Below are 13600 nucleotides of genomic sequence, written 5' to 3'. Positions count from 1 at the left end.
TGTGCCCGGTGGGTTCCAAATAAATGTCATTTTAGCGGGGGCTCTTGGGCAGCACGGGCGGCTGGGGCCGGCGCGGGCTGCCCGGGCAGCGGGGACTCCGCTGCGCTACGGGGAGCGCCGCTCACCCCGCACCGGCACTGCGCACTCTGCTCCGCCTCTCCCAGCCGCTTCCCCCCGGCACCCTGTGCCAAGGAGGAAAAGTTGAAAGGAAAAAAACCCAGCGGGGTGTGGGGAGTCGGAATCCTGCAGCTCCGCAGTGCCAGCGCGGCTGCCACACACGGGAGACCAGTGAGTCTGGGTGCGCCAAAACACCCTCGGCTTCCTCTCTTTGTCTTTTCTTGGGTTTCCCCCCACACCTGGAAAGGCATCTTCTCCCCCAGCCCCCAGCACAAGGACAAGGCTTGCACGGGCTGGCTTTTGCCTGGGAGGTGGGGAACAACGGGGGGAAGTCGGCAGTGGGAGTGGGTGGCACCGGTGGTGCCCTGGGGCTAACAAGGAATGAGAGTAAGGTGCTTTTCCTACCTAAATAAATAAATACATGAATATGTGTGCCTGTCTCTGTGAAGGCTGAGGTCAAGCTCCTCCTTCACTGCTCTTTGTGATGCCAGGGACCCGCAGTAGTGCTGACCCCCACCCCCTGAGCTCTGGGTGGGGCAGGGGGATCCCTAGGGGAGGTCCTGGAGTGGGGTCAGCTCCCGTGCAGGGAGACTGGGCCGCACCTGGGATGGGATGGGGACCCCCAACCCTACCCCTGGGCACTGCCATCCCTGACAGCTCTGACACACTCCAGACCCCTTCAGTGCCTTGCTGGCTCAGGAAGGGGTTCCCTGGGGACAACCAGCTGCTGTTCACTCCTGACTCTCACATTTCCCAAAAAAACCCCAAAACCTAGTGGGACACCAAGCCCTCTGTCTGGCCCACCCAGCCCAGACTCCCTCTAACCCAAACAAGTCTGTGATCCTGGTAGAAGCAGAGATTAGTTGAATCTTTACAACTATACATAAAAATGCATATAAACAAACATATATGTTTATGTAAATATATAAACCCCCCATCTCCTCATGTTCAGGAAAAATGCAGTTTATTTTCCTGGACTGTGAGGTGGTGAGATTTTCTAGAATCCCCCCCCTCCCCGTGTCCTGGATGAGCACAAACCAATGCTCCGACCTTCATGTACAGTATTTAACAGTGTCCAAACTTTATTATTCTGCTTATCTCCTCCAGGCAAGCAACACCACAGGAAAGGGGTTAAACAGGATTGTTCTGGGAGGCAGGGACGGCTTTGATGGCTGCAGCTCTGCACTCACGGGGCTGCTGGTACCCTGACACAGCTTTGCCTGGCTCACCTGAGCAGCACCCTGGCTTTGCTCTGCCCTGGGCACAGCAGCAGCAGCTTCCTGGCATGAGTGGGGAGCCATGCATGGTGACAGCCCAAGAAATGGGGACTGTGACCCCCTCTCCTGCAGGATGGAATGTGCTAACAATACCAGCGTGCCCCTACAGTAAGGAGCACTTTGTTACAGCAACCTGGTTCAGAGGTTTCAGCTCAAAGAGAATCCTTCTGATGCTGTAAGCAAAATCTGGATTTCCCAACCTTTGTGTGTTTTACTCCTTACCTTTGCTGTGAGGTTTTGGCAGCAAAGATCTCTCACTGTAGTTGCGTGCTTAAAATAGTGGGCTGATCCATGTTTCTTTGTGAATATTATCTGCAGGTGAAGCTCTCCTCCTGCATGCCAATCCCTCCTGCATTTCACCTCCCTGCTTTCCCAGACCTCCAGCTACAGGAGGCTGTGAAGCTGTAAAGGAAAAGGCACAGGGAAAACTCAAGTTTCGTGCTTACAGTTTGCACCCCAGCTCTGCCATGCATGGAGATTGTTTTAATTTCCTCCAGTGTCTGCAGCAGCAGAGGAACACCAGGAAAGAATAAAGGGGGGCTAAAACCCAACAGTCAATGCCCGAGTGTCACACACACTTGCTCTGCATGAAACCACACAAACATTTATTTCTCTGGTTTGTAAAAGCTCAGGTGGGGTCCATCAGCTCCTCTGTGTGATCCCAATGCTGCCAGGTGTGCAGGGAGCTCTGAAGCCACTCCTGAGGTACGTGCTGCTCTCCTCTGCAGGCTCTCTGCTCACACAGCGCCATCCAGCTCCTTATAGAAAAGGCAATTGCAGCATCACATCCTTCCAAATCAAGAGAAAGCCAAGTGTGCACCGTGTGTGGCAGGAGAGGTGGTGTGGTTCCCAGCTGTGCCATTCCCTTTCACCACAGGGATCTGGAGAACACAATTAGGGGCTCTCCAGGTAACAGTGCCTAAATTTACCTTCATCCGATCAAACAGCATCTGATGCTCCTTCACCACATCCAGACTGGAAAGCTGAAGGCAGATTTCTTAAGAAAAAAAATCTTCCTTTCATTACTTTTTTCACAGAAATATATAATATATAATATATATATATTTAATTTTACTAATACTAAACATGTACTTAAGTTACGTATTAGCCTGTATTTCTTTTAACTACTTCACACAATGAATAGAAACAAAAAACAAAAGTACTGTCGCCCAAACAGGGCCTGAAATTAACAATGTAAAAATTCCAAACTGTGACAAAAACATACTTACATTAAATAGCATCTAGAATTTCAATACCAGAAGTAGAATCTCATTTTGCACTTCTACTCTGGCAAGCTCTAAGCCTCAGCTGAGTGACTCTTGGAAAAAGCTCATATTGTTTCTGCTCATCAAAGGCAACAGTTTTGTGATTTGGTTCACAGGAGACCATTTATTGCCAACTCGAAGTGTTCCAAAACACGCCACCTTTTCTGTTTGGGTAGTTTGGGTTTGGTTTTTTTCCCTTCCCCCCTCCAGATTAGGCAAGAGTTAGAAAAAAAAAAAAAAAAAAGTGTAATTACAATTTCAATAGTGATTTCTTTTAACTTCTCAAGCATATCTCATCAACAGGATATACAGTACAGTTCAGAAGAGTAAACATTTGTAAAAGGAAGCAGACAACTTTTTCAACCAACAGACACAATTTCTTGCTGTATTTATGCTGAACTCTCCTTTGAACATGGACAGGTTATGAAGTTAGTTTTCTTCTTCAGTACAACATGGACACAGGACTGGTACAATCCGGGCTGGTTTGGTTGCTGTTGCAGTTAAGGACAACTCTAGAGTGGAGCCGTGGTCCTGCCATCCATCCCCCTTCATCATCTCGCGTAGCGCTTAATGTAATCTTCAACTTTATTCCGAAAGTCCTCCTAGGGGCAAGCACAGGCACAGTTACCCTGGGCACGGCAGGGATGGACTCATGGGAATGTGCTGCTGGATCCCCACACTGGCACTGGCAAGCTCCCAGCACGGGAAAGGTCCACGGCTCTCCCTCAGGGCCCTGAATCCTTATGCTCCACTGGGGCATGAAGGGGGAAAACAGCCATCAGCAGCTACCAGCTGAGGTACACACAGACCACCTGACTATTCCATAACCTCTGTATCCAGGGAAAAACACCCAGGTCGGCAGTTTGTGCTTAGAAAGCACAGAGATGCCGAGTAAGAGAAATTCTGACATTGTGTGATCCCCGTGCAAGCTGGGATGTCAGGAAGACACCACATTCCTGGCATGTTATTCCGAGCCTGAAGCTTACAGCTTGGTATTAAATATGTTCCACCCAAACACACTGAGAGGCCTGTGCTCCAGAGTGCATTCTGCTGGATTTCCAGCTCCCGCTTTTGTGTGCTGCTGGAATATAAAGCAGGAAAACCTGGGAAATTTATATAATCACATCTGTTAAAAAAAAAAAATCAAACAACTAAAAAACAACTCATGCAACAGATGAGGAGGTTTTGAACATTGTCCTGGCACCCTGGAGCTGCCTGGAGAGCATAGGCCACAGAAGCACTGAAATCCTCTGCCAAGGCTCTGCTTTTACTAGGAAGGGCACAAAATCCCACTGCCATGACCTGTGGGATCACAACAAGGCACAGTCCTGCTTCAAACAATGTCACTTGTCAGCTCCAGGTTTGCCAATGTATAAAATGATGCCTCTCAAACACATCCCAAGTGTTTTGGTACAGACCACCCAGAGCTGGACATCACATCACACCAGGAAGGAGCACCAACAGGACCTTTTTGCCTCAGTCAGCCTTGGAACACATCAGTATTTCCCTGGCTCCAACACCACGCTTCAAACACTTAAGATCAGCTCCCCTTATGATAGTTTTGTTTTCTGCTGCTTAGTTTTTCTACCAGTGGAAGGATAAAGGTTATCCCATGGTTAAAATGCAGAAGGATCAAAGAAAACCTATGATCCATCAGAAACACAGACTGTGATTTCACTTCTCAGCTGATCAAGTGCATCACACGTGTCCGTAACTATGTGCAAAGTGCCTGGAATCTCAAAGTAGTTTAAAACACAGTTTAAGGCCAGAAATATCCTATTATAAATATGGGTGCAGAAATCCCACTCCTCCTTAGGAACAGGCTGCCTGCTCCACTTGGGTGAAAGAGCAGCTGTTTTGGTCTAATACGGCAATTGCTAAAGGCAATATTGTGTGTAGTGACGTTCCCACTCTGTTGCAAGCACACCCCTTTCCACACTCATCCCACTGTGTGTTGTGTTAAAAAACTAGCACTCCAAAGCTAAAGCCATCTTCAGCTGAAATAAAATTTCCAAACCCAGGCAATTCTGATCCATAGATGGAGGTTTTGATAGCTGTGGTGGAAACTGAATTCACTGAGGGCTGGTTGCACATTGTTTCCTACTCCTGTGTTCCTCCAAAAGATGGATGAATAAAAGGAACTGAGCACACAACTGCACCTTCCCTGTGTGTAACAACATCCACGAGCAGGGCAGTGCAGACAGCTCAGAGCACCCTCTGCTTTTCCCTCTGTCCCTTTACGAGTTATTACACAGGAAAATGGGCTCCCAGCAGTGACTGAAGAGAAGCAAGACCTCAGGAAGGAAGGAAGGCTCCAGAAAGTCACAGTGTCACTCAGCAGCCGGGGCTGAAGGACCTGATGGTGTTGGCAGGAACACATTCACAGGGTACTCGCTGGTGTGAAGCTGGCTGTGAACAGGAGGGGCTTGTCCCAGAGCTGCAATATTCCATCCTCACATGCCATATGGCTGAGCACTTCCTGATTAACAGGGGGCACTTCTCTCTGGGCACAGCTGCTTATGTGCAACACTGAATAATCAGAAGCACAAAAATTCAGCACAGCAGGACGTACCCTGCATTATAAAGAGGCACAGGCAAAATCCTGTTAGGAATGCTAAGGGAAAGAAGGATTCATAACATCCCTTCAAGGACGTAACATATCCCACAGAAATTGTCCTCTGTATTTAAACAAAGATGTTTTGTTTGTACAGAGAGGTTTAATAAATAACCTTTACAGAAATAAACAGGACAAGGGGCAATGATTTTAAATGGACAGAGAGAAGGTTTAAATGAGATATTGGGAAGGAATTGTTCCCTGTGATGGGGGGGGGAAGCCCTGGCACAGGTTGCCCAGAGAAGCTGTGGCTGCCCCAGGATCTCTGGAAGTGTCCAAGGCCAGGCTGGATGGGGCTTGGAGCAGCCTGGGATCGTGGAAGGGGTCCCTACCCATGGCAGGGGGTGGGATGAGATGGGCTTTAAGGTCTCTTCCAACCCAAACCATTCTGGGATTCTGTGATTACACTGAAAAACACTTGGGACAAGATCTACAGAGCCCCAGACTCCAAAAGAGAATTCCATTCTACCCTTTCTAAAAGCATGTGGAAACACACACTCAAGAACTAGGCACTGTATCAAAAACTGGGGTTTGACCTGATTTGGCAGCTCTGGGAGATGAGACTTTATTTTTCAACTGTTAATACTGCACCAAGTTATGCTTATTAACTGCTTGTCTTTTATTAAGTTTTAATTTGTGACCCGAAGATTTGTTCAGTTATCCAAAGCAAACACAATACTTTGGTGACAGCTACCAGAGAAGTTTGGAAAAGTTCTGATGGAAACTTTCTCTCAGGAATCTTTTTTATTTATTTAAAACTATGTGTAAGAATTACCCAATAATAGTAATAAAATTTAAAAAAACCCACACAACCAAACAAACCCCCAACCAACCAAAAAACAAACAACCCAAAAATAAAACCCAAAACAGATTTAGCTCATTTATTTTCCTTCATACACCCACTACAGGTACTTCACAGCCTGCACTATTTGGCCAGTCCCTGCAGGAAAATGTGCTGTTTAACACATCTGTCTCTTCATTGTGACTACAACCACCCAGCTAACTGTGACCAACCCTTTCTGATCCACCTTCGCATCCTTTAGACCTACAATCCTGTAAAATTCAAATGGAGACAGAAAAAGATCACAGAAATAATCAATTGCTCCTGCCCTTCCCTCTTTTGAGCTAATAGTAGTATTTTTTTTTAAGCTGCTCTATTTTAACAGAACACTATCTGAATCCAACATTTATTACAAAGGTTAAATTCCAAACAACTTCTGCTAGGACCTGACTTGTGGTTTCAAAGCGATTAGGGAAGGGGACTTCTGAGCACCAGTAAAATGGCATTCATTACTCAGCTCAGCCAAGGCTTTAGGATATAATAACCAGGTATATTTACCTATTAGCCCTATGAATTATACTGAAAGCCACCATTTCTTTCTTTTCTCCCTTGCAGAAAATAGTAAGTATTCACAGCCATCAACCCCCACACATCTCCTCCCATTTAAAAAGGAGCTGAATGAAACCTCTGAGCAGTACAAAAAATCTCAAGTATGAGGTGGTTTTTTACAATTCATGTTCCTGCCTTGCTCTCATTTCCCTGTCATTGTTTTATTTAGCTCAGTCTCTACATGATGTGAAGAGTTTTCCAAGCTCTGTAATTAAATTTTAGTTCTCTGAAGAAAGAGAAGAGTGGGGGGTGAAAAACCTACACAAAAGTATCTCCCACAAGCTCCCTGCTTAGCAGGTGCAGTCAAAGCCATGTCGATTTTCATGGCCTCTAATCCCTACTTCAGATTTTAAAATTCTTCTAGACACCAAGCAACTGTGATTTTGCAAAATGATGAGGAAATGCTTTAGCAGATTTCTTAGTAGCCAAGTCCTAAGGGGGGAAAAAAAGGTGAAATTTTTACTGCAGGGAAAAAAAAACCAACCAAAGCCAAAACACAGCACTGAAGCTATTTGGAAAATAGCAGCGCTGTGGGGAAGAAGAGGAACACTAAGGTTTGGACATTGTTTTTGAAATATCTGCACACAGAGGTAGGTTACAGAACTGGTGTGAGAAGCAGTGACCTGCCTGCCAGGACAGAGAGAAGCTGAAGATACCTTGCAGAGGCACAGCAATTCATTACCACACTGAACACATTTGCACAGCCATTTGTTTGAGATTTCACATCTGAAGCAGGAACCATTTCCCTCATGCTTCCACAAATTTTCTGCTGTTTGCCAGCGGCGAAAGATAAAGGAAGAGAAGCACTCTCTGAAGTTCCTAGAAGAGGAACAGGCTATGGATTTAGAGGGCAGGGATAAATACACCTAAAACCTGTTTGTGCAAAGGCAAGAGAATTGAGCCAGATGGAGAGAGCAAAGCGGCTTCCCAAAGAAAATTGTGCCCTGGATCAAATGCAGTGTGAGTCCAAATCCAACCCTGGGCTGGAGGCAGACAGTGGAGGCCTGGTAAATCCTCTGGTGCCAAAGGACTTGGGATTTGCCCAGACTGTCACAGATCTCTTACTGCCATTTATGATTTCACCTGGGTTGCTGAAAACACAGAAAACCTCCTGGGAGCTAAACCAGGGAGCAGAGACTCCCTAGCCACTCAGTGCCAGAGGTCAGGAGCTGGTCTCCTTGTGCTCCTGCAAGGCTCCTGAGGCTCACCCAGGCACAGTGACCACCTGGCCAGCAGTGGGAAAGGGTTACAGAAAAGCCCTTCAGGAAAATTACCTGAATTATCCCAATTACTTGGAGGTTGACATCCTCTGAGCTGCAAACACACTTCCACCCATGAGGATGCCACTCATTCCCAAGAGAGGTTATGTCCTTGGGATCAGAGATCTTAATGGATAAATTACGAGCACAGAGGAAATGGGAGCTGCCTGAGTCTGGCCAGAGGGTTTTGCAAGTCATGCTCTACTCAAGGCAAATGATGTTCAAACTAACCTGACCGGGCAGGTGAGGCACGTGGGGAATGCAGCTCCAAGAGCTCAGACTCCCTGTTGGCACAGAACAACTCTGCCATATGTTCCCTTTCAAAAGCCATGGATGTTTCTGAAGGATGCAAAGCAAAAGCTTTCCTTTCAAGCCACTTAGTTGCCTAAAGCACCTAAAACAAAAGCTTTAAAACATCTGCATTTCTTCCACATTACCTCAGCAAATCAAACCATCTGCAAAAGCTTAATCATCTCTGGTGAACCTGAGAGAGGCTCCATCCATAATCAAAGTGTTACGGAAGATGGGGGTAATGGTTTCTATAAATACTTGCAGCATTAGAAAAGTAATGTTTTTCCTATTTACATCTGTTAGCACAATTAGCAGCTGTGCTGTTGCTCATTTGCACATGCCATTTAATGTACTTTGTGCTTGCTGGGAAAAGCCTTCAAAGGCTGTAACAAGGACAGAGAGCATAAAATGGGGAAGCAATCCAAGAAAAACCCCAGTGCAGCTCTGTAAATGCACAAATGCTGCAGAAAAACAAAGACGTATTCTACCATGGCTGCCACGGTTTCAGTGAGAACAACAAACACCAAACAGGGTGGTTGGGGGTGCAGAGGAAGTGAAGGATTTACTGCAATAAATATGGAGATAAATAAATGCAATGACTCACAGGGAGAATTGTTATGAAAAGATGTTTTTGGTCTGCGATGGAACTGTTGTTCTTAATAAGCCATTAAGCTGTAATCAGAGAGTAATAAAAACCCCACAACAAAAATTAAATGGCTTCCAAAAAAAACCACATCAAGCTTGAAAGCCTTTTGGGGCTACATTCTTTTCCAGTGTGGTAAAAGCTTGGAAAGCTGAGGTTAGCCAAAGGTGAAGATCTACTTCAGTTCTTCAGATACACCTTGTGGGTGCATTTAATTAAAACAATTCTTCAGTGTTTTGTAACCCCTTCAGAAGAAATCAGGCAAGAGATACTTGATTCAGCAGCCAGGAATAAATGTGAGTTTCTTATTTTACCTGAAGAGGGTTAAAAGCGCCTTCTGAAAGTCACACTTTCATCACTGCAGTTTTGTATTGTTATAAATAAAAAGCAGTGTTCTCACAAATGTTTGGAAATAGCTACCTTCCATCAGGACGAGAGATTTCAGGATGTCAGGGGCTGGTGCAGGGCTATCAGTTTAAACAAGGGGATGGGATTAAGTGGAAAACCTCACATTAGACCAAGGACAGAGACAGATCCCGGCCCAGAGGAAGCTCGATGAGCACAGCACGGATGAGACCACGCTAATTTAAGCAACAACATTGACTCAAATATTCTACAATGCAAACAACATAAAAAATGAGGTCCTGACAAAGCCAGCTCGAAGCAAACATAGTGAGAACCAGCTCTCGGCCAGCTCTGTTGATGTCCCTGTCCTGACCAGTACCAAACAGCCTTTCTACTCTCTACCCTTCCCTAAGCTAAGGGCCATCAACAGAGTTTTTGACAAAGTCTGACACCAAAGAGGTTGAAAATGAAAACATACTAATTTGCATCCTGCATTCTTGGACCCAGACCAGAAATCAAAAGCCTGAGAAGTTCCTGGTTTTAAACCAGGAGTTTTTTACTGTTTCTGTGGGTATAGAAGTAGCTGTATCACTGCAAACTGTTTTCTAACACAGCCTTGGATCGCACAATAAACTCTTAAGAACTTCCTTTTTTCCACTGTAATTTCTCACTACAAAAGACTGTGACCTCACAAACGTCACATCAGAATAATTCCAAAATCATGTGGAAGAGCTGAAAATAGAGAAATCCAGTCTGCAGATGAACTGAAAACTACTAAAAATGGTAAGAGATAGTCCAAGGAGATGCTATGAAAAGGAGCACAGAATGCATGCAAGTAGAGCAGCTAGTGTAACCAAGTACACAATTTTACAATGAATTTTACAATGTCACTCTTTCTGTAAGCCTTGAGAATTAATAATTCACAATGAAGAAGCAGTAGCTTCAAAGCCTTAACCTCAATTACTTCTTGAGCAATTTTAACAGCATACATCTTTCCACTGTTGGGAGTTAAGAGCCAGCAGCAAGGAAAAGGAAAAAACTCAGAGTTGCACAAAATCCCCTAAAAATTCATATATGCAGCAGTGTGCCCACTAATTACTTCAAATGTGGCTAAATAGGGAAGAGGAAAAAAGACAACTGCAAGTAAAAATATGCAGCTCTTGTGATCAGCTGGAAGCAATGGAACACCCTGTGGTGTTTGAATAGCTTGTGGGGAGTTCTCTTTACCAAAATAAAGCCTCACTTGGTGTGCAGGAGTTTGGAGTCCCCTACAGCCAAGGAAAGCCTGGCACGGGAAAGAAAGACTTTACAAGACACGTTTAGCAAGCAAAGACAGCAAAATCTGACTGCTCACAAATTCGCAGACTTTCATCACTGCTCTCCACACCCACACAGCTTTTCCTTGGCACTTTTCACCACCTCAGCCTGGCCAGCAGCCAAAGGCAGGGCAAAGCTCAGAGTCTGCTCCGAGCTGGATGTGCCCACAGAGGCCACCTGGAGCCTTCCTCCCAGCCCAGCCTCTCTCTGCTGCTGCTGCCAGTTTTGGTGACAGCTACAGGAACTGGATGTAAAGACTCTGCTGCTCTGTCAAATCTGATGGAAATCCATGTGTGTGTTTAGAAGCTAGAGGGACTGAGAGGGAGGCCGGGATGAGGGGACAGATGGGTGGAATCACTGCATAAGCCTTATTCCTCTGCCAAAAACCAACACTAAAAAGCAAAGCAACTGCTAAAGGTTCACTTCAGTGAAGCTCCAGGACAGACTGATTCAGGATAGACCATGTAAAGGGGCAGTGGGGGCGACTGAACCTGCTGAAAGGCTGGGCTCAGCGGGCCATGATCAGTGGCACAGAGTCACTACGACCCCCAGAGGTCCCTGCTAACCTCAGTGATGCAGTAAAACACCTTCTAGAAATGTCTCAAGGATGAAGTGCTGGAAAACCTACAGCTACAGAACAAACACCCCCTCTAATGTGATTCAGAATCATTTCACTTGATTATGCTGGCCATGAACAAGAAAGAAATGTTTCTATCACGTCCTTTAACTTGCATTACATTAAAACACAAGATTATTTTCATGCAACCTGACAGCTGCCTTGCCAAGTTTTCCAGAGGCTCCTAGCTTTCATCATTATCCATAATTTTGTATTTCTTCAAATTATTCTGCTGCTGTTTCAAGATTATCAGACTGACAGATATCCAACTTTCATCAGAGAAGTGAAAGGATAGAAAACAGAAATGCTTTAAAAGCAACGGTGGCACTGGGTTGACACATCTCTCCACACCACAGTGACACACCAAACACAGGAACATTTTGTTAAAAGGATAATTTTTAGTCTTGGGGTATGGAGGAGGAAAACATCACCCTTGTCAACTCAGTATTTCCTCCACCCTCAGCTCCACAGAAATTCTTCTGTTCTACAACTAATTGCTGTTATCTTGTATTTCAGTATGTTCAAGACCAGATTGTTTAGTTTATACTATATGGAGGGATTCCCCTCCTTCCCCTATCCAACTGCATTTCTACAGTCTAAGAAACTTTAATCAAAAATTTACTTTAAACCTGAAGTGCCCTGCAGTTCTGAATCTCTCCCCACGTACAATAATTCACATTAATTACATTAAATTGATATGCTTCTAAGGATAAGGCAAAAACCTTCTTTTCTTTTTCACATATTTTAGCAGCTCTCTGTACTATAATGCCTTGTTCAGGATATTACCCTCCTGATGACAGCCTTTGCTTCTATTTTTAAAAAGATGGCCATAGACTTCAATCACACATGGGAGAAAACTTCCTTTCGGCCCAGGAATTACAGCTGGGATTGCCAGTAGAATACAGCAAATACATCATGGATGAGTGGCCACGCATCCTAAGCCACTGCCAACCATGAAGAGCAACTCTCTCCTGAGCAGCACAAGGAGAATGGTTTCAAAAACCCTGGTGAAGCCTCTTTTTGTCAGTCTCAGGCAGTGCCAGAGGCTCCTCAGGGAAGGGTGGCTTATCCACCCAAATCTGACACTGTCAGCGACTCAGACCTCGGTATTGCACTGAGTTCCTTGCCAAACATTCTTCACTCTCTTTATCACAAGCCTGTAGGGTTGAAGTTTCCGAGATGTAAGAGAGAAAAGCCCTGGGATGAGAGACTCAGCTGTGACTGCAGCCAGTGCAGCCCAGTGCTGATTTAAGCCACAGGCCAACCTCAGTTCTGACAGCCAGAAAAAGGATTTATGTTGCAGGCAGATAAAAAAAATACAAAGTAGAATGTCAAGATTTAAAAACTGGTTGCTTCTTCCCTTGTGCACTTAAGCTTATCTGTGGAATGGGAACCTTTGGCACCTGCACATACAAAGGGCAGCACAGCAGAGGAAAGTGGTCTGTATTTACTCCTTCAAAAGTGAACTTGTCAGAGCAGAGATAAAACAGGTGAGAAGGGTTGTCTGTGTAGGAACATTACAGCAAGACTGGGACATGCAGGGAAAGGATAAGAAATTGAATGCAATTTAAATGTCAGGATATTAATCCAGGCTAAGATGATCCAAATGAATGCCCAGCCTCCCACTGCTCTATTGTCCTACTGGGGGTGAATCATTTCCCTCTCCACAGCACTCCAATTCTCATCAACATAGTACCAAGCACCACAACAGCTCTCCATCATTTAAATTTAGTTTGGTCAGCCAGCACTGCAATTTGGGAACATCAGATCCTATTCTATTCACACAAACCTAAGTGTCAAACCTACAAATTCTAGAGCAAACCAACATTAACCACTTCACAATACCGAAAATACAAAAGCCACCTATTTTTGTTTAAACCCATTTTTCAGTTTATAATGTAAGACATCAAAATGAAATCACTTACAGGTACTATTGAACACCATAAGGAAAATCAAGACAAGGTGAAAAGCTCGGCTTGCCTGTAGCTAATGGAGAAAAAACCCAAATCTGCAGTGGTAAAACATCAATTTTTGTTCCTGATGAAGCAATTAAGAACCTTAAACCAAAGGATCATCTTTGTTGCCACCTGTTAAATCTTTCAGCATTATCTACATATTTAAACTCTGCTGGCAGACATCGGTGAAATTTCAGAGAATATGAAAAACAGGAATATTCAAAATTTGCCCAGACGTGGTTTACTCTTTCCCCTATCAAATGCAATCCCCATTTCTTTTTCCAGAGGGACTTCAGCCCAGGGTTCATATGCTCAATGCTACGAAAGAATCCCAAACAGCTGTTGTTTTCTGCACCAAGCACTGGAAGGGCTGGGGAAGAGAAAGGGGCTGATTTTGAGTTCAGGGATAAGTTAATACCCCAGCAGAGTTAGATGGTGCAGGAATGCAAGAAACCCAGCTCCCTGCAGCTCACATTTCACTGCTGGGGAGCACACAGCCCAACAGGCTCTT

The 13600-nt window shown here is 44.9% G+C and overlaps 1 protein-coding gene across 2 annotated transcripts in view; it reads right to left on the bottom strand.

Annotated features, from left to right (window-relative positions):
• Positions 1-3122: 3122 nt before the first annotated feature.
• Positions 3123-13600, bottom strand: part of UBE2F (ubiquitin conjugating enzyme E2 F (putative)) — a 54442-nt gene continuing 43964 nt past the window's right edge. For both annotated transcript variants that reach the window (XM_019291004.3, XM_010407864.4), the window contains one exon: positions 3123-3261. In XM_019291004.3, coding sequence (XP_019146549.1) covers positions 3211-3261 — 51 coding nt within the window. In that variant the 3' untranslated portion in view covers positions 3123-3210. The remainder of the gene's footprint in view (positions 3262-13600) is intronic.

Source organism: Corvus cornix, chromosome 7 (assembly GCF_000738735.6).
Source record: "Corvus cornix cornix isolate S_Up_H32 chromosome 7, ASM73873v5, whole genome shotgun sequence".
NCBI classification, from domain to species: domain Eukaryota; kingdom Metazoa; phylum Chordata; class Aves; order Passeriformes; family Corvidae; genus Corvus; species Corvus cornix.
The sequence above is the reverse complement of the archived record's forward strand: the minus strand, read 5'-3'. Positions and strand labels throughout refer to the sequence as shown.